The sequence below is a fragment of the Tetrao urogallus genome (genome assembly GCF_951394365.1).
Source record: "Tetrao urogallus genome assembly, chromosome: 7".
Classification (NCBI taxonomy): domain Eukaryota; kingdom Metazoa; phylum Chordata; class Aves; order Galliformes; family Phasianidae; genus Tetrao; species Tetrao urogallus.
This window is the reverse complement of record NC_136820.1, coordinates 19724982-19751033: the sequence shown is the minus strand read 5'-3', so window position 1 is coordinate 19751033 and position 26052 is coordinate 19724982. Positions and strand designations below refer to the sequence as shown.

Sequence of the window (26052 nt, the reverse complement as noted above, 5' to 3'; positions counted from 1 at the left end):
CTGTACTTCACTGAGAGTATAACAGCTTTTGATGTTTAAAAACTTTAAAGACCTGAAGATTTTACTTGGAGACCAAATATTAGATACACTAGTTCCGAATGGCAAGAGCTTTAAATGTCCATAGCTTCAGGAAGCTTATTTACACTACTGAGATGTCACTTTCACTTTGAGTCTCCAAATTAGTACCAGAGTTTTTCCTCAGACAGGAATTCAACAGCATATTAGGAAGGGACTGGGGAGAAACATATGAACGGAATGCACTTCTCCGAAGAAGGATAACATTCTTCTTGTGTCTTATTTTCTCAAAATAGGGCTTTGCAATTCAACCACAGGAAACCCTCAGGTTGTGGCAGAGCAAAATAGAACAGCAATGCAAAAATATAATTTGATCAGTTTTGTAATAGCAAGAAGGAACACAAGTATCAGTAGGCAAAAGTTTTTCCGCCATTAGGTCAGATCTCATTTCAGAATAAGCTGCTTTTCACTCTTATCTTCTCATCCTCTTCCCTTCACTCTATATCAGGTATGAATCAATGAATAAATAAATCTGGGTCTGTGCGTTCCATTTTGCCTCAGAAATTCTGAATTGTAAAAACTTTGTACAACAGAGCGGACAGTCAGGAATTAAGCACTAAAATAAGTCAAAGTTAGGACAAACATTTTAGAGAAAAATAAGTTTATGGGGCAATACTTAAAGTAGAACAAATACAGATCTGAATGAAATTTGAGAGCCGCCTTAAACGTTTTCCTAAATTTAAATATTACATAGAAATTTCATGTATCTTAAAAAGGAAAAAGTGAAATACTGTTGACAATGGAAACAGGACCAATATTACATTAGGAAAAGGGAGTCTCCGGGGAAGCAAACAAAAAGGGTTTTGAAGTAGCCTTGCGAAACTGAGCTGAGTCCATGGGAACTTTTGAAACAAAGGAGGGTAAACCTTCAACTGGGTCTTGAAATGATTGGGTTGTAAATTTGAGGCCTAAGGCATTGTGACCATATTATTAGCACATGTAAAAAGAATTAGTGCACTCTGTAGAACAGAGAGGACTTGGAGATTGGAAAGGAAAGAAGTTACAGAGAAAGGCATAAGGAACAAAGGCAAACAGAAAGATTTCAGAGAGTTATAAAGTATTTATAGATACTATTAGAATCTATAATTTAACTCTCTTCATCTTGAAATTAGGAGCCTGTAAGATCTTACAGTTTACATGTCTTCATGCTAAATGTAGTTTTGCATACTTTTCCATACACTTTCTAAAAACAGCACGTCAGTATCTCAAAACGGTAATTCCTTTTCCAGCTTCTAGAATAAGCCTTTCCAAGTGCGCGCATAGCAATTATTTTTTTATAGGCAGCAAACCTGAAATGCAATAGACTTTTTACTTTCTTACTTGAGAAATCTAAATTAAAAAAAAAAAAAAGAGAAAAAAAGAAAGAAAGAAAGAAAGAAAGAAAGAAAGAAAGAAAGAAAGAAAGAAAGAAAGAAAGAAAGAAAGAAAGAAAGAAAGAAAGAAAGAAAGAAAGAAAGAAAGAAAGAAAGAAAGAAAGAAAGAAAGAAAGAAAGAAAGAAAGAAAGAAAGAAAGAAAGAAAGAAAGAAAGAAAGAAAGAAAGAAAGAAAGAAAGAAAGAAAGAAAGAAAGAAAGAAAGAAAGAAAGAAAGAAAGAAAGAAAGAAAGAAAGAAAGAAAGAAAGAAAGAAAGAAAGAAAGAAAAAAGAAAGAAAGAAAGAAAGAAAGAAAGAAAAATTGAGGCAAAGATACTATTTAGGGCAGCAGTTTGCTTATATTCAAGTCCAAACATGCACGTCACTGAGTTAGAAAGTTGTCCCAGAGGACTCAATAAACCTACAAAGCAATGCAGGTCTTATGAAGCACCAAGATATCAGTAAACGTTGAAGGAACAGCCATAAACTTAACAGCCTGAAAATGCTTTAAGTTACACTGACCCCTGAATAGGCTAAGAGGAAAAAAGAAAAAATACAGCAGCATCTTCCTTTATTCACAACTATTACAATTCTGTAGCCACAGAAAATCAAATTTTAGGAGTTAAAAAAAACAATTTTGTGAAAAAATTGAAATAGTGAGTCTATTTTCTCCTTCCTATGCTACTACATTGGCACTACAAACCGAAGTGCAGATGATAAAGGATAATCAAGACTTCACTGTCATTTTCATTTATCAATTACTGCCTTCCTAAACATGTAGCTCCAGTTTGCTGAGACAGAAGGGTATATAAAATTGTGGCTGCTAGGTCATTCGTTTAGATCAACTTTCCTGGTCGTGCACTTTGAGGTCTGAAGGACGAGTCATACCACCTAGGTGCCTGAGCTCAGAGAAGGCCTGTAAATGTTTATGGAAGAAAAGACTATTAAAGTAAGGAGCAGGCAAGCTTCTGGAAATCCAAGTCAGCTCTGATACTTCAGCATGCTTTTCTGCAGTGTTGTGGGCCACATACTGACAATAGATACTGCAGCACAAGTGCAAAAACACATGCATTTCCTGCAATATGGACTTCTAGGTTGAACCACAAACCAAGATTTCTCCATCGCTGATCAGGAAATAGAAACGTAGGTGATTTACTTAAACTTATCTATATTGCAGAGATAAGTAACACTGTTTCATGATCCAATGCTGCACCAAAAGTACCAGAAAATGTAGGAAGAAAAAGGGGAAAAAGACGTATTAGTCAACAGACATCAGGACCATTATAAGGATGCTTATAATCTCAAACTTGGCCTACAAAATATATGTTTCACCAGATAAAAACTATCCTTCACAGATTAGTGGTCTACATGTCCTGGATTTAAAAAACATGCACAAGATGAAACAAGAACTAGAAATCTCTGCTACCTGTCTGCATTATATTCCCCAATGCACAACCTTCCATTACTCATTAAACACATAGCATGACTGTACGCATATATTGAACCTCTCCTCTGCTCATCTCTCTTCAGACGAGGTTCACGTTGACAAAAGTGGAATTTTCCCATTTCCATTGTGTGAACCAGCTCTGGAATCTATCAGATGGAGGCGCAGAATGTATGTGGTTTGTTTGCTTCCTCTGTGAGCTAGCCACAGAGTCTATGTCTATGCAACTCCTAAACGATGCTCCATGGACCATGAATTCCTCCCACAACATTAGGGTATGGTTAGGAGGATCTTCCCCATACAACTGAAGATTACAAAAGCTGGAAATGTATAAACCAAAGCATTTGCCTGTAGATCAAAAAAGAAAAGCTATCTCTGTGTATCTCAGTCAATTCCTAATATGACGCAAACCCATTAACCTCAAACCTCATGCTATGGAACATGTTTCCATGTGCCTTATCTTTCAGTATAGATATTAGAAATTACAACACAGAAGCCAATGCAAAAGGAAAATGCATGGAAGAGGGGGAAATGGTATTTTCCCACCCTAACCCAAAGACCAAGAACTAGCAGATGAAAAGCTAAAGATTTATAAGGGAACAAATAGTAGATGTAGTAACAAAACTCTGGAAACAGAATTTGAGAGGAAACTGTAGCAAGATGAAAACTGGACTTAACCTCCAAAGTACATGATAAACAATTAGACCTTTAAGTTAATTCTCCTTTTTTAAAGAGGGAATGAGTTTAAATGAGTCAGCAAACTCAGTAAGGGAACAAACTAAAAACTGAATCAAATTAAAAACATATGAAAACTATGACTATCAGCATTAATCTCAAGGGGAGTAGCGCAAACATAAGCAGAAGAAAAAAAAGCTCAAATTGAAAGTTTGTCCAAAAATAAGTTCTTTTGGGGAAAAAAGAACAAACTTTTAAAACCTGCACATATATAATTCTATATCATTATCTTACCCTTAAATACAAAATATGCTTTGCATGCAATTTAAAGGATGCTTTGTTTCACTGATAATTTTTAAAATTCAAAGTGATATTCCAACATTTATGCCATATTCTTTCAAAAATGGCCATCCAAACTCACCTGCAGAAACTAGTCCTAGTCTCCATAACTGGCTTTTAGTTTGATATATTACTTCATTTCCAGAATGAAATTTAGAAATAAACATGGTACACCACTATGTGTTTTCAGCACTAGCATTTTCCTCGAAAGAACCACCTTTAAAGAATCAGATGGTGTAACTGCTGTAGGGTATTTTAAAATGAAAATCCCATTTAGACAAAAAGAGTCTTTGCTGTCTAGTAGATTAATTAAGAACCGGAGTATTATCAAGCCTAATAGCCAGCTGTTACTGGCATGTCAAGTAGCTTTACAAATAACTAAAACCTTTTTCCTCAGTTTACCAGCTTTAAAAAATGGGCAAATCAGTTACAGAGCCTGAGAGTATCCATATTTATACATTTTTAAAATTCAAAGCACAAAACAAACGTTTTCATCTGCTCTCTAAGAATAACCTTGGTTTCTCAGTTACCAACTCCAACTGAAGCTTTCATATTCATTTGTTCATCAAAATATTATTTTAATAGTTTATCATTATTCTTATAATTACCTTTGTCACTTCCATAATAGTAGAAAACCGTCTTACTGATAGCACACCAACGCTTCTGCCATTCAAAGCCAAGAAAACTGTGGTCTGCAATTAATATAACTCGTGTTACATTTCTTTATGGCATTACTGAACATGAATATGTTACTTCTTTTCAAAGGTGAGGGAAGAGGGAAGGAGATAGGAAAAGTGCTAGGTAATGAAAACAATATCTGGATATGGAGAAGACATATATGGAATTGAGAAAAAAGCTAGAAATAATAGATGGTAGTGGAAACAAATGGGAATTTGAAATCATATAGAGAGTGAAGGCATGTGTAACATTAAATATAAGGAAATTATTAACTACTTCCTGAATATTTCCTATAGTTATTGTAGCATTAAGTGGTTATTGAGGTGACAATATAGGATTTACTGAATCAAGGTAAATATTGACTGAAGCAAAGCTGAGATCAATATTTGCCCTCTTGAAGGAAAATAAATCTTGATGCTCACTGAAACATGAAGTCAACATATGGCACTTTTACATAAATTCCTAATGTTTTCTTCAAAAATATCTGAAAGTCTCTGAATTATGGCTGACGCTGGACTTTCACAGCATGATTTTTTTTTCAGTCCATAAAGAAATGGGATCATCTTTTGACAACACAGGAGCAATTACGCATTCTTCATTCTTTTGCATAATAATGATTCTACATTTCAACTGCTGTTCCATTTTATCACTCTGTATGAAGTTATTTGCATGTACAACTACAAATACTGGCACACAGAACCTCCAAACACGACTTACACACTAAACGATTTTCACAAAGACAGCTAAACTGACCTTTTCTGCGTTTTTCCAGATATCCAGCCTTCAGAACAAACTGAAGATCTTGAGCTGCAATAGGAGGAAACTGATTCCCTGAAAGAAAAAGAATTGCTGTTCAGGAAAAATACTACAGTAGCATTAATGAACTTTTACATGCATAATGTACAGGACTATGGGAAAAAGTAATTACTACACAAGATCATTCAAGTACAAAAAGCTCAAATAACTATGAATGTCAAAACTGTCACTGCTGTCATCACCACTTCAGCATGGAAAAAATATAGCTGTGTAGCAGCCCCTGCAAGTTTTGGAACAAAAAGAAAAATATATAAATTAAGCAACTTAGAAATGTCAGCCTGTGATTTGAATGTGGTCTGTACAGCAAGCCTGTAATAGAGCAGTGATTTTTTTTTTTCAAATGTGCTAGCAAAACCAAGCATCAGAATCCAAGGCGACTACATAGGTAATTTGACTTTAGTAACAGCTCCATGCAAAAACATCTTGAAACAACATACAAGGTGAAAAACATATATTATACTGCATATCAAAAAAAAAAAAAAGAAAAAAAAAGCCCAGTTGAAGGGATGACAAAAAGTAGCACTTGCTACTGACTACTGACAGACTTTGCTTAATGTGCAACATGACAGTAAAGCACTGCTGAGGTAAATAAGGTTTATAGGCAACTCTAAACGGGCCAATGACTTTCCACAGAAATCTGCAAGATTATTGATCTACATATATTATTTTTAGATTTTACGAAAACTGCTGCACCTGCAAAATAATATTTTCTCAACTGTAAATTCACAGCTACAAGCATGAGACTAGCTAGTCTAACTACCTCACATTAAAAAAGAAATCTAGATGATAAAAATTGCATCTTCCACCCTGCAGCTTTCCCATGCTGAATAAATAAAATTATGGCTTAAATGAAACTGCTAGTATTGAGAAACACGTTAGATATGTCTAATAGCACTTATATGAATGTCACACTGCTTACTGCAAGCAAAAGAGCAGAACAAAAGCTATTCCTGTGCTGCCTTGTTGGTTTTTTTTTTCTTTTTAAGTGCATGTGAGGATCACAGTAGAGTTCCTACTACTTATTATCATCAAATATTCATAAGAGTCACTGTAGGTAGGTGGCAAGCTTACATGGCAGCAATTATTCACCAAAATATATGTAATCTCATTAAGTTCCACCAATAAAAGCACAAAAAAAACACTATATTAGCAGACAACCCCTGTGCTAAACAACCACTTTGAACTACGTACAGTGGGTTAAAGATCAATTGTCTGACCTTGAACTGCAAACACTGTCTCAGGAAGGTGATGCCTACTTCCTGGGTTTTTAGGTAGTCCCTTAAAATAGATTTATTTTTTTAATTGGCATCCAAAAATGAGTTGGATTATCGTGGCCATATTTAAATACAGTTGTGTGAGGAGAAATACAAAAAAACGAGGTAGGAGCATATGAAGAATATTATTGTTAAAGCTATGAGAGTCCTCTAAATGAGAATACATTCCTTAAACAACAAAACTTGCTCTTCAGACAACACACGATTTAAGATTTTGTTGGGTATCACAAGTTAGTAAATGGATTTTTATATATATTGACATTTCCAATGATTCTATTTTCAATTTGACATTACTCTTGATATTATTTCAACTTCCTCAGAATGCTTAATACTGCGTTAAAAATACAAAAGCTATTGGCTCCATATCCAAGCATCTTAAAGTGATGCAGCTGTTTGCCTGTGCTAGATCCATATGAAACCACTGTACAACATCAAATGAGAATTTAACACAAAGACACTTGCTGGATGCTCAAGGCTACGTTTAATAGCTCCTTAAAAGATGATCTAATGATGATATTATGGCGGAGAGGAGGGGAAAAGCTTTACAAACATACGTAGTGTGCTGCTTTCAGTTGGTCATTGGGAGGCATCAGTGTGCAACACTTACAGCTTTACCTCATCAAGTAGGGCATATTTTAGAACAGAGCACCCCCACAGATGTGGAAGCGAGAAAATCTAAGTAAACAAACAAAACAAGTTCACTTACATTTATCAATTTAAGAACTTCAACAATTGATTGCACTTGATGTTATGTTGTTTGTTTTGTTTCTTGAAGAGAAAGCTTAGCAAGTGTTTGTTTAGTGAATGGCCAAGTGAAATGGGACACACAGCCCCAAATATAATAAGGCGACTCCATGCTGTTCTGCATATAGGTACAATCTCATCTGACTTACCTATTACACAGAACCAGAGAATCAATATCCCACAAGACTCCTGGTTTTGCTACTTCTGCTGAGGCAAGTTGGGATGAAATTGATGATAGCATTTTCTGAAACTACATCTATTTTGCACTTGGTACTAAAAAGCTCATAAAAAAAAACCATCTACCACTGGTTTTGTAACACTTCAGAATGAAGCTTCTTTTCCTGTTGCTCAAAGTTGCAGCAGGAACTCCGCGAAACAAGGAGCAGCTGGTCAGCATTGCTGTTGGCCAAAACCTGCAAGTAGCTAAAGCAGAAATCGATCACAGGCCTATTATCCTACTTCTGTCTGAGAAGCCTGGGAACCACAAAATATGAGGGATCTTTAGTGAAAGGTCAGGAGAGAGGGACCTAATTGTAATATTCTCAGACACATACAGCTGTACATGAAAGCAAAAGCATAAATCAGCCTAGATTCCCTCCCTCGTTCCCCTGTATGTCCAGAAGGAAGGGGAGGGAGAATAAGTATTATCTAAAGGATAAAGGAAAGAGAAAGAACCACCTCCTCTCAGATTCTTATTAACCACAGATGTTGTGCATATGTGGCAGGAAGAAGGCACAAACACAGATCAACTCTTAGCCTCATACTGTAATAAAAACAAGGAGGAGAAGGAAAAGAGAATGGCAACTTCCTTCCAGATACCACCTACAGCCAGCACAGTCCCCTAAACTGTGTCATCTCTCTACCTTTCTTCTATTGCTTCTTGTCCACGTCTCAAACCTGATCTGGAGGGAACTGCAACCCTCAGACACAGAAACTCCCAACCAGAAGTTTGGGACTTGCAGAATATGTTGGTTTTCTGCTATTGCTTTCATTCAAAATGCTGCTTCTTCATTCATTTGGGATAGAACAAGCTTGGCACAAAACATTTAAAAAAAACTAGACCAAAACTTTGTAATAGTAAAGCAGCATGTGTTTACATTACACTAGCAGCTGAGATCAGAGACACATCAGATGATCTCTATACAGAACTTTGAATAAGACAGCTCTTACTCCAGAAAATCTATTTAACAGAGAAAGGCTGCCAAGAAAGAACGTATTACTATTTTTTAAAAAGATTTAGAAAGCAAATTAAACAACGTGCTTCAAATCACATGTTCCTTCACAGTTCAAAAGCTTTGAATTCCCAAATATCGGTTCCATACTGAGGTTGAGAACAGGAATGTTTTCCCCTTTCCTCGCAAATGCAGGTGAAATGGGCTGGATTTAAGTTTCAGTTGATCAGAGCAAAATTTCTCTCCCAGAATCAGCCCAAAAAGAGGACATCAATAGGTCTTGCTGCCTGTTTTGCTCCTGTATGTTCTGTTTCCAGATATATCTCAAGAATCTAGGAATTAAGACATCAGCAGAGTCCATGGCCTTTCCTGTTTTCTCCTTTGGTAGACCGTAGGTTTTGAAACCAGATGTAAATATCAGACTAAAGTAGCACTGTGTCAAGAAGTGGTCTGTGGCTTGCAGCTCTGTAGTTCACAGTTGCTTCTGTGAACTCTTTAAGATGCAGCTCCTGCAGCCTGGCCTGTGATGGGGAGTTGAGAATACAAAAACGTCTTCTTTCCATTCTAAAGTTTCTACTTCATAAACTAGGTCTTAAACTTTATTCTTTCGATATGACAAATCATGTCTATCCTTTCCAGTATCTGGGGAGATGATTATCTTGCATCCCAAATATCCAATAAAAAAGGAGGAAGGTCCATCTGCTTAATGTTAAAGGTTTTCCTTCTTTCTTGACTTCCCACTCACAGGTGAATTCTAGAATAATTTCCCTTCTTATCCTGGTGGGAATTACTGCAATGTATTCCAAACTGAAATCTGCAGGCTAGGCTTCACTTGCATATTCTCAGACTGATGCATACAAAAACTGGATAAAAATATTTATGAGGCATAAACCTTCAAATCTTAGAGAAAAGTAAATCACACATATAACGTACTAGGTTCTTCCTCTTGGTTCTAGGTGCTCTTGTGCCAAGACAGTTATTATAATGCTATTACTGCCAGGCTAAAACTTACTCCAGTAAAGCCAGAATTTCTACCAGACATGCTGTGACTTCAGAAAGGCACAAATGCTATTAAGATAGATGTATTAATGCAAGGGTTCCACTGTAAAAATCCCACAAATCCAGTGCATCTTATGACTTCAGAAAGATGTCAAAATAAAGTTCATGCCACGGCTGTAATTTTCACAACTTAGTAATGTGACAGTCAAAAGCCTGGGTAATGCAATTTTGCACCCTAGTGCAATAGAGAATTCAGCCCACTACTTAAAAACAATTTAATCGGTGTCACTTTACATGATAAAGCATGAAATTTAATTGTTATGCACTGCATTTTGAGTTTTGGGGAACAGAGTGATGTCGAAATTTCATTCTGCATACAGAACAAATAAAACAAAACTAGGTTGTATTATTCTGCACTGCATACCAATAGGAATATTTTTCATTTCTTCAATGTGGGCTAAGGGATACATAAAGCAAGAAATAATTAGAGGTCAGTGCATTCTAAAGAGGTGCTTAGCGTGCTTATGGGAAGCTAAACAGGCGAAGTGGAGATAAGTGTAACTCAGTGCAGCTAAGTGGTTAATTACATCTTGCTTGCCTACAGGCCCATAGGTCTAAATATTATAATGGCAAAGTTTTTTTGCTCAAATAAGAATCATCCACCATTCTTCAGTCGTTGCAAAAGAAAACTCAAGCCAAAATATATTAATTTGACTCTACTGAGAACAAAAACAGTGAATTCTGTTTCATTATATTTAATGTAATTTTTGAAAGTAATGACTTTCTTTTTAATTTCATTTTTCCAGCTTCTTTTTTATCGTATTGAAGACCCAATTACACCAAATGAGAAACTGAAATCTATCACTGTGAATTTTTGCTAGTAAAAAGTCTGTTTTCTAACAGGAAAAAATTCTGGCAATATAAAAGGGAACCTTATAAGCTGGTATGCAACTGGGTATTTCTCCAAAAACAAAGAGTTGCTCATAAGTATTAAAGCATGTTAAAATGTTACAATTAAGATTTTTCTTTTTCTCTCAAGCTGAGAGCTTTTGGGATATTTCTCAGGAAAACTGACAAACTTTTTCTGATGTTTTTGTTAAAGTCTGAGCAAAGAAGGAGTAAATTTTCTAGCTACATGCAAAGTGTTTTCCTCCCCTTTCTTTCCATTCTACCCAAAATTCTTCGTAAATCTCCATTTATTTTCACCTAGAAATATAGCATTTACCGTTTTTATCAGCTACTGCAGAGGGATTCAATTATCTCTGAATCCATACACAGCAATACAGTGGGGTCACATCTGTTTCACAACCACTGTGAATCTAGGCTAAAGAAGATTAGTTTTACTCTTGTATGCGTGCCTTCTCCCTACTGTTATGTTTTTTTTTTTAAGTGAAAATTAATGTATTTTGAACTTAAAAAAAACTCCCATTTTCCAGAGTCTTCTGGTTAAAGAAAAGCTATCAGTAGGGCAATTACAAGATCTTATTAGCTTCATTAACTGCCACAAGCACCTTCCCAAAGATTACTTCAGTACTTTGCAAATGTACTAGCCTAGTAGTGAATCAGTCTAACATGCAAGAAACAAAAGATAAATCTTAAAGAAAACATAATTCATTTGGAGCAATAAATGTAGCATTTAGTTTTGAAACGCTTGTTCAAGAAAAGTTAGCATTTTGGTCTTCAAAGTGTCTGTTTCCACGAAAGTGTAGGCTATAGAGCTTTGCTCCTGAGCCATGCCCAGCATTCACCATTGTGTTTTCTAATCACTTATAATAACCTCCTCAGAATAACTTGCCTTAATATACTCCTCTAAGAAGAGCCAGCAGTGTATTTTATTAAAGTATACTTAAAGCAGCATCTGTTTCCAGTTAATTCTTTCTAATCTGGGATCTGAAGTTTGGGCTACAAGCACTAGTATTACACCCTTGGAGGCCTAAATGTTGACTATTTCTTCCCTACTCCTCCCTGTAAGGAGAGAGGTATGAGGATTTCTCCTCCCTTCCTTCCTGCTAGTTCAGGAGAAGGCAGTGGGCCAGGCAGCCTAAAAATCACTGTGATATATTCTTTACAGAAACTCTGAGCTCTTTTAAACATTTTATATGCTTGAAATTCAGTCATTTTCATTTATCCCATAATTAAATAAATGTGTATTTAGATTTTTAAATTGTAAAAAAACTTACGTCTGTGGCATCTCAACCCTCATCTGTTTTTTGTGCAAAGCTTCCTTAATAGCTGTAACGCATTTCATCTGATGAAGACTTTTTTTTAACGAACTACTGGAGTCAGCCAGTCAGTCTCCATTCACCAAGATCCACCGCCTAATGGAATCATCCTGGATCACACACTCCTCATCTAAACTTTAAATTTACAATGTCTTCATAAACTAATATCGCCCTGGTCTTCTACATTCTTTTGTTGTCTTTCAAACTGTACTGAAACACCCTCAGTCACATCTTCTATAGCACCCTATCGTGGAAAGGAATTAATGGCTTTTGCCCCTTGATCCAAATTTGACTTTCAGCATGGATAATTAATTAATAATAATTTTTAATTATAAAAATTAATAATAATATTTAAAAGTGAAGCAAAGATGCAATGTTTTCTACTCTTCACTTCAGCTGTTTTAGAAAGACTAAGGCATGACAACAGAAAGGAGATATAACATCAAAGAGAAGTTATCTTGCACAGAGTTCTCTCATACTTTTATGCCACTGTAATACAGGGCATGGAAACTTAAAAGTTACGCTTAAGTTCTTCCAAGCATCATTACTGTTCATCAGTCATCTTAGACAGAGACAGAGAGGTTTCCATCATGCAGAGGCACATACTGCTGCTAACAGAAAAGTGTAGCAGTTGTAAAGATTGAAAATACAAATTCTGCCTCTGTAACAAGAAGCTCAGCTTCCTACTTGATTTTCAGAAATAAAGTATACAGGAAAACACGCAGATAAAAGAAATGCCTTTGCACTGCGGACAGAAGGAAGTCAAAAAGACCATCATGGTTCAATTAGAGGCACTGGAAATTCTCATGAAATGACATAGGCAAGCTGAAATTTCCCAGGATCATCTCACAGACAAGCACACACATCCAATTTTGATTAGAAACCCTAACTAAAGATCCAGAATATCTACACAATAGTTGAACTGCAGAAGGTGCTGTTAGCTAATCAGAGAAAATTACAAGGTCAGGAATAAAGAGCATACAGCTGGAGCATGACCAGCATGATGTCAAAATACATATGGATAGCATCTTTAACCACATCATGATTCCTGTATTCCCAGATGACTAATAGGAAAAAAGTCCTATGCTTTTATCAAACAGCAAGTTAAAAGCTAGCATTTAATGTCCAGGTGAAAAAAAAAACAATTTTCAGCTTAACATCTAAAACATCTGGAAAAGGTAATACTACAGTACACCACAGTTCACAGTTTTTAAGTAACCACCTAGTAAACATAAGCAAAACCCTTGGAAATAACCACATATCAAAATGTCCTAAGAAAAAGTTATGGTAATGGAAACAAGAAATTTTCTATTACTTCTTAAATTTTGCCCTAGCTCTTTTTAGTTTCGAAAGGTCTAAAATTTTCTCTTTGGATTACTGGCATGTTTTGTTCAGTAAATGAGCTTAAACTGACAGTAGACAATGACAACTATTTAACTCGACTTTTTAGTAGAAAATCTGCCAAATGTCACTTTTTGCAAAGCTAAACAATGAACTTTCAAGTGGTATTTTAAAATAAATAGCTTGTGTTCTTTAATTTCAGCATCCTATTAATCCAAGTGTTTATTACTCAGCTCTCAAGATCTATACAAATTTAAGTTCGGGGACTTTTCTGGGACTTCTATCCAGACTTTGGTAATATTATTCAAGCAACATTCTTCAAAAAGTGTGGAAATTTTTTTCCCATTTAGTTTAGCTTTTCTCAGTATTTTTTTGCACTGTATCTTCTCCTAATGAAGAACTTTTGTTTAGAACTCCTTTCCTAAATTGTTCAATTTCTAGCTTTTCTAGTTTCAAAAACTAGTTTAAGGCTTCTTATTAAAGGAAAAAAAAAAAAAAATCATCCACTGTGAATTTTAATCTGTGATAGGGACATTTCATCAGGGGGATATTTTCTCTGCTGCTCTCACCAGAAGCATAACAGGCTAGATATACAATCAGCAAACACCAAAGAAATCCAGGGAAAGAAGGAAATTCTCAGACTATCATAAAACACCAACGAAAAACCCCAGCATAAACTGTACAATGTTTTATATATGGAAGTCACTTATGCCAAGTGGCAGCCTCTTGGCTTAGCTCTGCAGGCTGCAAAGTTCCAACTGTTCTGACTCCTAGCCAAAGTCCTGGTCTGCTAAGCTTCTGAAAGGAAACATGCATACAACACTTAGAACATTTTAAATGCTCCAACAGCTCATATCCCTGATCAAAACAAAATTTAACATTACTGGTTGGCGCTGGAAATCTTTCATCTGTACGAAGGAAGGGATTAGAATTCCTACAGTCAGCTAAAAACAGAACCAAATCTTGAAAAATAGCTTTTGTAGAGTTCAATGCGAGAGGGTCCAAGAAAGCTACAATTTTCATTTTCCACATTTTTGTGTATTACTGCAAACACAAAATGGCTTGAATGCTCTGCCTCATTGCTTCATTTTCATCCATTTCTTCTACTACTGATAATTTAAGTAAAAAGCTGTGACCAGTGAAGCTGTGAATGCTGAAAACTCCTTTGCATCCAAAAGCCAATGTGGATTCAGATGGAGGTACAAGTTTCCAGTGCCGTCTGCACATAAAGACAAGCCTTTTCAAAATAAAAACAAAAGGAAATCTCACACAAGACCTTCAAATTTACCCACTACTGAATACAAAACGCACATCAAATTTAGTATCATTTATTATGTAGAAAAATTGTTTTGAAAAATATCTGAATCTCTTAAGGCAGTAACTAGTTTAAAATCTTCGGAAACCATCTATGGCATTGAAATTCAAAAGTGAAGAAGTCACTCCTATTAACTTCCTTAATGCTTGTTTGTCTTTTCCCACAGTAAAAACATCCAGATTTCGGTTTCTTCAGCATCTGCAATAAGAAATTCCAAAGAGGTAAGGTACTGGAAGTTCACAAGTCAAAATTACCACCATATTCAGCAGTGTGGAGGTTACAACTTGGGGAGAACTGAGTGAATACCTGTAACTGGATTCTTTTGTGACCTGTCCACAAGACTGGATGGAGCACATTGCGAGAGACGGGCATTTTTTAAAACTAAAGACTTCTACAATGAGGAAATAGGTGAATAAGTATCAATGGGACTTTTCAAACTCCAATTCCAATCCTGTACTCCTTGATTCCCTTTACAGCACATTTGTGTTTTCCTTAAGCCCATCTCAACCTAAACTAAGAATTTAAAAGCCAACCCAGCTGGTCAATGTTCTGCTTTTGAAATTCATGCTAATTTTAACATTGAAGGTGTATGAATCAGCTGAATGTACTAAGTGCTGTTGCTTGATCAATGAATAATATTTAGTGATGAGTACTATGATCTGGGACTAGGTTTGTAGGAAAAGTAATTATCTTCTTCATATAACTAGTACCGCTGGAAAGAACCGGACTAGCCTTTAGACAGGCAAAAGAGCTCATCTATGCAAAAATCCCCTTTTAATCTCCACTCATCCCCAACTCTGTTTCAACTGGTTAACAAATACACAAACACAGCCTAACGAAATTACTGAGAATAGTATTATTCAAAAGCTGAGCTAAAAACAAGGAAAGTAAATCATTTTTTACAAGTCATATACAGCATTTTCTTCCAATTTAAAAATTGTCGCTTCACTTCTCTTTAAGAGCACACAAAAATAATAATTGTGTCAAAGCTACAAACAGGTATTGCCAAAATTTCATCTGAGCAAATTTTAAAGCTGATCTATGAACATCAAAAATGAATATGGGACTTTTAATGGAGATGCTGACACAACTTTAACTATGACAATGCTAACAGCGCTGCTATAATAAATCTGTCAGTTTCTATAATGTCTATGACAGTCCCATTAATATGAATGATGCACACTTCACATAGCGTACTACACAGCAACTGCAGAAGTTATATCATCTTCATTCAGAGTAACAAATCAGTAATCAATATTTGTAAAAGCAGGCTAATCCTTTGTAAAATCACTGGTTTAGTGATTGAAGAGTTTGCTCAATTTACACAGTTAATCCCTCTTCATCTGCTCGAGCCCTCTATTTATTCCAACCACTTACAGTGGTAGCTGTAGCAGATTAATACATACCCTCATGCTAAGCATGTATTGCAATTGACCCAGCGTATTGCTGTCAGGATAATCTTTACAAACATTAAGCTTTTCTTACCAAGCCTAAAGGCTACATTTAGAAATCAAAAGTTTACAAATAGTCTCAGCAACTTCCCCTCACATATTATCACATTTCCATTTAATTCTTTCTTAGACGCAGCATCTACTGTCATATTTTCTAGCCCCAAAAGATAATCTCCTGAATTTTTGATTCATCACATTATAATACAGTTACCTCAAAGAATGTTTAGAGCAAGAAATTTCTATAGTAACAAGAAAAAAAAAAAAAGGAATATGTTGCAGCATATCAAGTGGAAAAAAAAAGAAATGGCCATCTGTGCAAATACAAATAAATTAGTATCCTTTATATAAAGAAATGAGCTGAAGTAGCATCACTGAATTAAGCTCAAAAAAAACAAAAAGGTCACTGTGAAGTCTCTTGTTTTTTCTTCTCAGACTGTAACAATATTTATTTGGAACAGAGACAAAAATATTTAGTTACACATATATATATGTATATATATATATGTGCGTGTATATACATACACATCTATAGTATAGATTTGAGCTGAATTTCCATAGGTTAGTCCTTCAAGATTTTTCTCTATTTTATGCCTTCTACAAGAGGGGAATGAAAAGCATAATTTTCTAAAATAACAGAAAAGAATTAATGTAGATAATACTCCTAGTTTCACCTTACATTCATATTAATCTTTCAGCTCTATGAAGCTATTTACACTTAATTTGCCATTACATACTTCAGGTTTGTTATGGACAATTTAAAGGAAAAAAAATCCTAAAATATTTTGAAATATTTTAAGTCTAAGAACTAGTGTTTCAGGTTAAATAAAGTAGAAAATCTTAAGAACTTAATTTGAATGATTAATCATGCCATAGTTCTTAAGGTAACTTTTTTCACAGAGGCACAATTTTGTATTATCTGCACAGGACACGACTTTAATGTCCATACAAAACTAAATCTCAGTGTTAGAACAGTATAACTGCTTACGTGCTAAGTTTTCATAACAGCAATTATTGATTCACAGAAAGATAGTTGAAAAAACACATATGGTAAGCTCACTCAGGCTATGGGGGGGTTGTTTATTTGTTTTTTATGTGGCTCCCTGAAATGAACTCCTCCAGCTCCCACCCCCCCAAAAAGAAGAAAAAAGAAAGGTGAGCCTTAAGAAAAAAATCAGATAAATCAGTGCTGAAACATGCTGGTTTGGCTGATACATTAATTACTAGACTAGAGAACCTAATTTATCCATCTCGCTCTAGAAATACAATTTAGATTCAGGAATGGACATAAACACTGCTGACAGAGCAAGGAACACTTACCTATTTACCAGGCAGTCACTGCACACATCAAAAACATGACGCGCTTGATTTATAATTTGAAATAGATCCACAGGGGAAAAAATAGTGAGGCTGCAGCAGTAGCATTTAAGGGGCAATAACAGACTTCAGCACTGAAGGCCATTAAAGCAAAGAGCAAGAGGGATTAGATTCTGCAGTGACAGAATCATGTTAAGTAAGACAACTCAAAAGTCAGCACACAGATTTGTTCTGTGTGTTTCACCGTTGAGATTCCGTCAATCTTTAAAACCAAAAAATACAAGTGAAGACATGCTACTACACAGAGCAACCTAAAGTTTATCACTTGGTTATTAAACACAAAGGTGTCACTGCTGAATAATATCATCTAAATGATGAAAGAGGTGAGCTGCAACACAAGACAGATCAACATGTTGTCTCTACTCCACCTTAAGAAGGAAACAGCTTTTCAAAAATGAGTGACCTGATGAACCAACTAAAGGTAGAAGTGGTGACTTGGGGACAAATAGAGAATGTTGCATCTGCCTACATCTATGCTGTCCTTTTCAGGTTGAGTAACAATATAAGAGATACAAGGCACAGTTATTATCCTACACCACAGCATACTCTGGGAGGAGTTTTGGCCAGTCAAAGTTAGAGAAGAAATATTTATTTTTTTTTTTTTTAACTTAGTTCTACATCTTCCCTTAAGGCAAGTCATCAAAATGAAAAAAAAAAAAAAAAAAAAAAAAAAAAAAAAGATAAAACCTGAATTGTATTTGTTAATAGGCACGCTAGGATTTTAGCCTGTTAGGGAAAAAGGCACTTTGTAGATATGCGGATGATTATAAATCGTACAGTGTCTCTAATTTATTAATCATTTATTAATCTTTCTCTTACACAGATGTTCATAAATTGAATCTCCCTGAGTAGGTCTGGAACCTGTTACCAGTGGATGGAGAGTGAAACCTCCACTCTGAGGGTTGTGTTGAAAGTTTCCAGTGACCCAGCCATGTGGCTAAAACCTAGAGTTTACTCAGCCACTAATTACGATTTCAGAAGGAAAAAAAAAAAAAAAAATTACAAGGTATTATGGTATTTTAGAGTGCTGAATGAGATTTTCTCTACTCGTAAGCATTCTTCTGCAAACCATTTCGTTTTTAGCAACCAGCAGTAACAACTGCTCATTTGGTCTCTAAACAGCCTAAGAGTGCCAGAAACAACAAATAAGTAAATTCATGCCACCAAGAAAGTCAGCAGCTGTAGCAAAATCTTAAAATATATTGCACTTGGATACACACCGTCCTGCTGCCTTGCAGTGAAATTTGCTCAGGAAGATGTCTGGGGAGCCAGGTCAACAGTTGACTCCACCAGAAAAAGACAAAATAAGGCTAGGGTGCTGATTTGCAGCACCCCTAGGTGTCAGCAGGACAGTACATTACTTTTGCCTCCAAATCTGTAGAGAAGGAGTAAATGAGTATCAGTGCAAGCCAATGAGTTGCAAGTCTCTGCAGTGCCTAGCTATGCAGGTGCTAGCACTGCTCCTGCTAAGGCCAGGCTGCAGAATGAAGAAAAACAGCTGGAGCCATCAGACTGCAGGTGGTGGAGTAGTGGCAAGACTGACAGGCCAGAACACTGAAATCCTCAGGCAACTTCTGAGAAGGCAGCAACAGTCATGAAGTATTGCCTAAGGTGTGTGTTAACCCTTTGGTGCACACTGATTCTGTGCAATCCTATACTCCTTGCTGCAACATTGGCCATTACAGAATAGACACAAAGACATCTTAGGGTTATAATTGGTTTTACAAGACCTTTCCAGCTGCTGACAGGCAATTAAGTCTTCAGTTTAGTTCTAAAATATTTACTCTGATTCTCCAACTGCATATGAAGACGTATCTCTGAGCATATTCCAGTCCAATTATAACCAGTAATGCCACTTTTAGGAATTTTAAGTGATTTTTATATAGGCAATGTAGAAGCTGTACGAATTATTTAAGATCTATATGAGTAAAGACATTCCCCAAAATGTTATGAACAATAAACACTTTCCCAAGAATATTCAGGAATGGTGTGCATTTAACAACATTTTGAAACGCAACTTTACAAAATTTAAATAACGTAAGTCGTCAACATGATCCAATTTCCCTTGTTCAGTTCACCATTTCATCAGCATAAAAGATGCTGGAACTTCTTTGCTTTCAGACATCCCAACAGAAATAAACATGATGACTAACCCATTAGAAATTTGCTGCAAAGGTTCATATAATGCAGAAACAGGAGCGAAAAGATGTACTCCAAGGAAATTTTGTGTTGAGAATGATCAGTTGATTAGGTACAGGGCAAAAAAAATACATAGAGGTTGTCAACGTTACTGTCGTGTATAGAAAGGAAAATTAAGTCATTTGTTATTCTCAGTTGGAGAGGTCACTAATGTTATCTTGCACATGATGATTTGATGCACTACATATGATTAATGATTGTTTAAAGGACACTGCCAAGGTCTGTAGGTCAGACTATGACCTTTCTTTTTTTTCCCCCCAGTTATCCATAAGCAGAATATTTATAATTCTCTCCCCTCTCTTGAAAATATTTTAATACTATCTACTACTACAAAAACAAGAACTCCAACAGTACAAGACTGCAAAATAGCAGGAAAAAATATCCAGTGAGAAAGTAAATGTTACACAATTATATTTGCAGTGCATTAAGTTATTTTAAGTGTGATAGTCGTGACTATCACATTCAGCACATTCCATTTCAACTGCACAAGTTTTCAACCTCTTCACGTATATACATATCTTTATGCTTTGGAAGACAATTGTGTACACTTGGACTCAAAGTTCCTCCTCAAAGCCATTACGTGATGCTTCAAAATTTTAAAGACAAACAAAAAAAAAAAAGAATTCATGTGTTGTCTTCTAAAGTTCCCAAAACTCAAAGTGCACAAATTACATTCCTTAATGTGTTCCCACATCTCTAGCCAGAGTCTTAGTTTTCTTCATCTCTCACTCAGATTAGAGCTTTTATGTTTTTTAATTTATGGAGATAATTTCTTTTTGTAATTTAGTTTTTGTTTTTGTTTTTTAATTTTAATAATCTTAAAATCTAACAGGCATTAAGTAAACACACAGTTAAAGTGTAAAAAAAAAAAAAAAAAAAAAAAAAAAAAAGGAAGGGCCAAAGTCATATGAATGGACAGCTATTCAGAAACCTTCAGGAACAAAAAACTATTCTCTGGAAACCTCAAATGTTTTGCAACATGGAGGCATAATTTTCTGTTCATGGATATGGGAACAGATATTTGTTATCTAGGCCAAAATAATCTTCAAATGAAAATCAAGCACTACCTTTTTTTTTTTTTTTTTTTTTTTTTTTTAAATAAAAAACAAAACCACAAAGCATTCTTAATAATAATATTGAATTAGTTTGGTTTTGTTTGGAAGGAGTTGTTTGTTTTCGAAGTTAAGAGTTCCGCAAAATTTCTGTTGAACAGATTTTTTTTCCCATTATTCTCCAGGAAGAGGAAGAGACTTTTATACGTCTTCATCATAGGGCTCTTACTTCAGATTTTAAAATGAAACTCTGGTTACTCTTTTCCTTCACTGCTGTACTTTGTTAATGTTTAATAGCAGACCGATTTCTATATTGCCTGTGTATTCTTCTGCTTTTCCACAGGGTAGCAGTGTGCTTCAGAACAAGGCCACCACTGTGGGAATATGAATGAGTACACAAAATCCCTGCAGAAAGCAGCTGTTCCCTCTTGTACATATGCAAATGTATGAACGTGAAATAATGAGGGCAGCTTTGTGAAATAAAGACAGAGAACAACAGAGCCAGAGTGGACCACAACAAAGTTTTTGTAGGAAGCAGTCAACTCAAGTCTGAGGGGAAAAAAATTCTTATTAATATTCTCAGTTGTGAGAATCACTCGTCTGAGGAAAATACTTCCTCCCCCCCCCCCCCTTTTTTTTTTTAATTCACACTGAAAATATATATATATTTAAAGCCCAAAGACAAAAAAACACAAATGTATTTCTTCTAAGACAGTCGGTTTATTCAAAAAAAATTACCATGTAATTAAGACAAGCCTGGACATTTTTTCCTTCCAATACTGTCAGTCTTACGTATGACCTTGGACAAGTCATTGAATCTAACTCAGTTTTCTTCTCCATAAAATGGAGATAATACCTCTGCCCAGGGCCACTGGGAAGCTAAATTCATTGTCCATAAACGTGATTTGAAATAGCAAGGTAAAAGGGCTTTATCAGTGTTACGTACTTCTGCATTTTTCATTGCTTTTGATAAGTCTAATGAAACCATGTAAATTTTGAATGACAACATTAAGCAGATTTTCAGGCAAGCTCTCGCTAGAAGTTAAAGGCATTACAGATTTCTTGGGATGACCCCGATTTGAGCTCTGACAACTAATGGCTGAGTCAGAACATTGCTATGTGAAGCACTGTGAAGAGTCTTCCAGATGTCAGTTTTTCTAACAGGGGACCGTTTATTCAATACTGGAGAGAGCAGTTACATCAGCGTTTGACTAGGAAGAAGAAATGCTCGAAAAGAAGAAACATTTCACATCTGCTTGTTGGTTAAGCAACAAGCAACACTAAAATCTTTCAAAGTCTATGACCGGAATTTGCTACTTTAGTACAAATCATGCTTCTCACCAGCAAGTGCAGAGACAACAAGAACTAATTTATCAAACCAAAAATGTACAAGCCATAGACTAAACTGCTCAATTCTCTATAATGATCATTACCTATGTCCCCTTACCATTAAAAACTACCACTATAACCCCAATTCTTTTCTTTCGTAGCAATAATTGAATTCACAGTCTCATAAAGGACATCCTTCTGCAATGCATGTTCTGCAACAATGTTGAGTTTCACATATCCATCTCACCTAACTGCTGTGCACTTAGGGCCACCACAGCTGCTGCCCTTTTTTTAAAAAAAAAAAAAAAAAAAAAAACTAAATTGATCTCAGGGTTTAACCTGCATAACTCAGCATCATAAACTGCTACAAAAGGCATTATTTTTGTTTGCATGCTCTTACTGATACGTTTTACAAACCAAACATTACATACATTAAAAAAAAGAGAGCTAAATCTAAACCACATGAATTCATCTGCTCTCCCTTAAATGTCTCTGACAGAGAACAAGCCTGTCATTGAAGAAGTTTGTGAGCAACACAAAACTAAACGTAATTCAGAATCTTCAGCGTTATTTTCATTAGAGGCTTACTCAACAAAATAATTACCAAAAAAATAATTGTTTTTCACTAGCATTAAGCTTCGCATTTGTACTGATCTTTAGTATAGCTGATGGGTCTGCTGCTTTGGGCAAGGCACTACAGTCCTAACAGTCATTACCACCTTCCTGCATTCCGTACAAAGCTAGGACTTCTGCTCATATAGTAGGTTACACTGCCAAATGTCCTAAGCCCGCAGTCAGCCCGCAGTCCAATGGCTACTACCCTTGCATGAAGTCTAAACCACACATACAATAAGGGAATTTTCAATGCTGTGTCACACTTGTAAACTGAGTACAAGACCTGTCAGCTTCTGAAGGTCTGCTTTCATGATCAAGTATCCCCACAGATACTGACCAGATTCCTGAGGCACTAAAAACGACAATACAAAAAGCAGATTTCCTTCCCCAATGAAATCTTAGAGAACAGCAGAAAACAAGCAAAAGCATGTGAAAATCAGCGTATTGCCATACACTTCTGCCATGGGTTCTCCTAGCTTTGTACATTTTTAATAACACTTACATGGCTAACTTTCTTAGACGACTAATCCAAAGTTTTCATTTCCTCTCGGAACAAAATGTGGAAGTACTGTGAAGAGACCCTAAGGAAATGAGGTGTAAGAGGCAACTTCTTTTCTCTTCCCTTCTGAGACACTAGAAATTTTGATGCTAGAGCTGGAAGGAGAATGGCCAGGAATTTGTGAAGGTCTTAGCCTGTCTGACTTCCAGTGCCCATTTCCCTGTTCTTGGGACATTTCTTGTCCCTGTTCTAACCTTCAAGGTTGGAAACAGCAATAATCTGCAAGGGCAGGTTGTGGAAAGATGCAAGAGGCACGCAAAACTGGACGCAAGGCCAAAACTAGGAACTAGGCCTGGCAGCGTTGTAAAACAATATATCAACTACAGAAGGTATGACAGTGTCATACAAAAGATACAGTTTGGGGCACCACTACGTATTAAGGACAGAAAACCAATTTTTGCTATAATGTTTCTGATATTAAAAAAATTCCCAGAGAAACTATATCTTCCAATTTCAAATCCAAATAGTTAATGTGTAGTCTTCAAGCAAGAAGGTACTTCCTTTTCAAACAACAGCCTCAAAGCCACCACGTCTAAGATACTCTTGTTAAGAACTGACTTGCCCATTTTGTTTCTCCAAACTGCACTTTCCAGTCCCATTTTTTTTTTCTACTCCAGCTGCTGCCTTTTCTCATAATAGCACCCATCTCTGGAAACATCCTTTCTTCTGCACCATGTCTTAAAGTCTCACTCCTGCAAAGACTTTCTTGTGTTCAGTACTGTCATTTTTCAAGCTGCTTCCTTCTTTTCCTTCCTTTCCCTTCAACTTCCATCATTTCTGCTTCTTCATCTCCTTCTTTATATTTTTGGTCCCGTATCCCTGAGTTCCTATTCTGTTTAATTTCCTCCTCCATTTATTAACAACTCACCCCTCTGCATTACCCAGATCAGGTTGTGCACCCACTCTGCTCGCTGGCACTTCTGCACATCAGGGAGATTCTTAGCCAATGTGCTCTTCATAAACTCATACATATTCCCCTTCTCCTGTCACAGATCTTGTAAGTAGGTCAGCATGCCTACCTTCACTGGGCAGAAGTCCTGTTGCCAGCTAGACACACAGAAATAGACTTCACAAACCATCTGCCCAAGAGCACTAAAGCATAGGGGTTGCACAGGTGTCTGGGAATGAGCTGCAAGACTGGTCAGCTCTTTTAGGGAGATCCACATTCAGCCCATCAGTCAGGAGCTGCCTGCCCCATGGGTTATGACATTCTAGGGAATGAGGTAAACATGAATACATTTGTTGGCTTTACCCTCTCCTATCAGTGCTCCCTTTGATCAGCTTTGAACATCTCATTAGAAATGCAACAGAAAGTATCTTGTTACCTTCCTGTTTTTAATCCCCTTCTCTGTCTCACGGCCCCAGCCTTTGGTATCATGCTATATACAAGCAGTCTGCTAGCATTAAAATTTAAGAAATGCTTTGGGTCTCAAAATGTATTAGCAATAAAAAAAAGAATCAGTTCTACCCTCAGCAGGAGCCAGAGTAAGAGCATTCCATCCAATTAACTGGGAAATGGAAGAGGGAAACATCAAGAAGACAGACCTGAGAGAGCCCTCAGAAGTCTGTTACCTCACATACCTGCTCTTACTCCCAAATCAGGGCTAGATTTACTTCATATAAATATCCGGCACACGTTTAATAACCGTCTCTGCACAGGTATCTCTGCCATTCACGATGCAATAAACCAAGGAGTACGGCAAGGTATCCCCTTCCAGCTGCCCTCCTGTGATTCTGAATCGAAACTCAGATATATCTGCAGCAGCACTCAATGCAAAATGCACACAAACACTCACTGCAACAACTCTAAAGCAGTGCAGTTGCCATGCCAGTACTAATTGGTCCCACTTCTCAGAATGGCTCTTTAGCCCAGGGCACTGCTGCAATGATACTATTCCAGTATTTCTCATTCAAAGACTAATATTATAAGCAGTGAGTAACCTGAGTCATCCAGGCATCAAATTTGAATTGTACACCCTTGTATTTTTTATTTGCAGAGCACCTACCACATCAGATTCCTATTTTTTAGAGCAATGACAACAGTAAAAATGAGAAACAACATACGTGACAGAGAGCTCACATTGCTAGATTTTGAAAGCTCTGTACAGAACATATTCTCCTTAGAACATATATCCTCTTGCCACAGTCATCCTCAAAACCCTCGGGACCAATATGGATATGAAAGTATTTCATGACTAAGAGGCCTTCAGACAGCTATAACGAACTTCAACATTTATTTATTCTAATATCAACTGCTGCATTCATAGGACGTTTTTTATTAGCATGCTTCTGTGAAACAGTCCACCGCACAGAATATGGCTGAAATACAGAGCAAAAGCCATTGTAATAAATGTAATTAGTACTGTAGATGTACTACTATATGTACTAACTGTACTTCACTATGAAAGCTTACACAGATCACTACAACATAAAAATGTCCATTAAAATAATGTTAATCGCCTTTATTAGCACTGTATTTCATAAGATGTTAACTACAGCTGTTGCCTGTGCTCTGTCAACACAATAAACGTATCCATTTCTAAAGAAATCCTTGTTAATCAGTGCTGTCCAAACTAAACAAGAAAGTTAAAAAAAAAAACAAACCAGTTCGTTTAATCTGAATGTACTCGTACTAGCGCTCAATCCAAATGCAAGTAGCAGATACCAGTTCGATGCACAGGAATTGTGAAAAATCTTTCCTCATTCTATTTTCTCCCAAGATAAGCAGAATCCACATAGTTACTAATCCCAAAGTAAGCAAAAAAAAAAAAAAAAAAAAAAAAAAAAAAAAACCTTCTTTACTGAATATTTGGTGGTAAATTCACGTCAACACAGACTAAAACATATGCTTCAACCTCAAAATAAAGGGCAGACTTCTACAGTTGCAGATCTCAAATACACACAGTGACTGTTTAGCACTAAGTTGGGAGATAATGATAGACAAATATTTGCTTAGCAAAATGTTATTTTTGAATGAAACTAAGTTCACTTCAGTCTTGAAATGCCTGTTAGCTTTACACTTGAGTTA

The 26052-nt window shown here is 36.1% G+C and overlaps 1 protein-coding gene across 1 annotated transcript in view; it reads right to left on the bottom strand.

Annotated features, from left to right (window-relative positions):
• Window positions 1-26052, bottom strand: part of SKAP2 (src kinase associated phosphoprotein 2) — a gene marked incomplete at both ends in the record, with an annotated part of 108350 nt that overhangs the window by 37543 nt on the left and 44755 nt on the right. The window contains 2 exons of the mRNA XM_079538341.1: window positions 4493-4576; window positions 5316-5393. Of these exons, the coding sequence (XP_079394467.1) occupies window positions 4493-4576; window positions 5316-5393 (162 nt within the window). The remainder of the gene's footprint in view (window positions 1-4492; window positions 4577-5315; window positions 5394-26052) is intronic.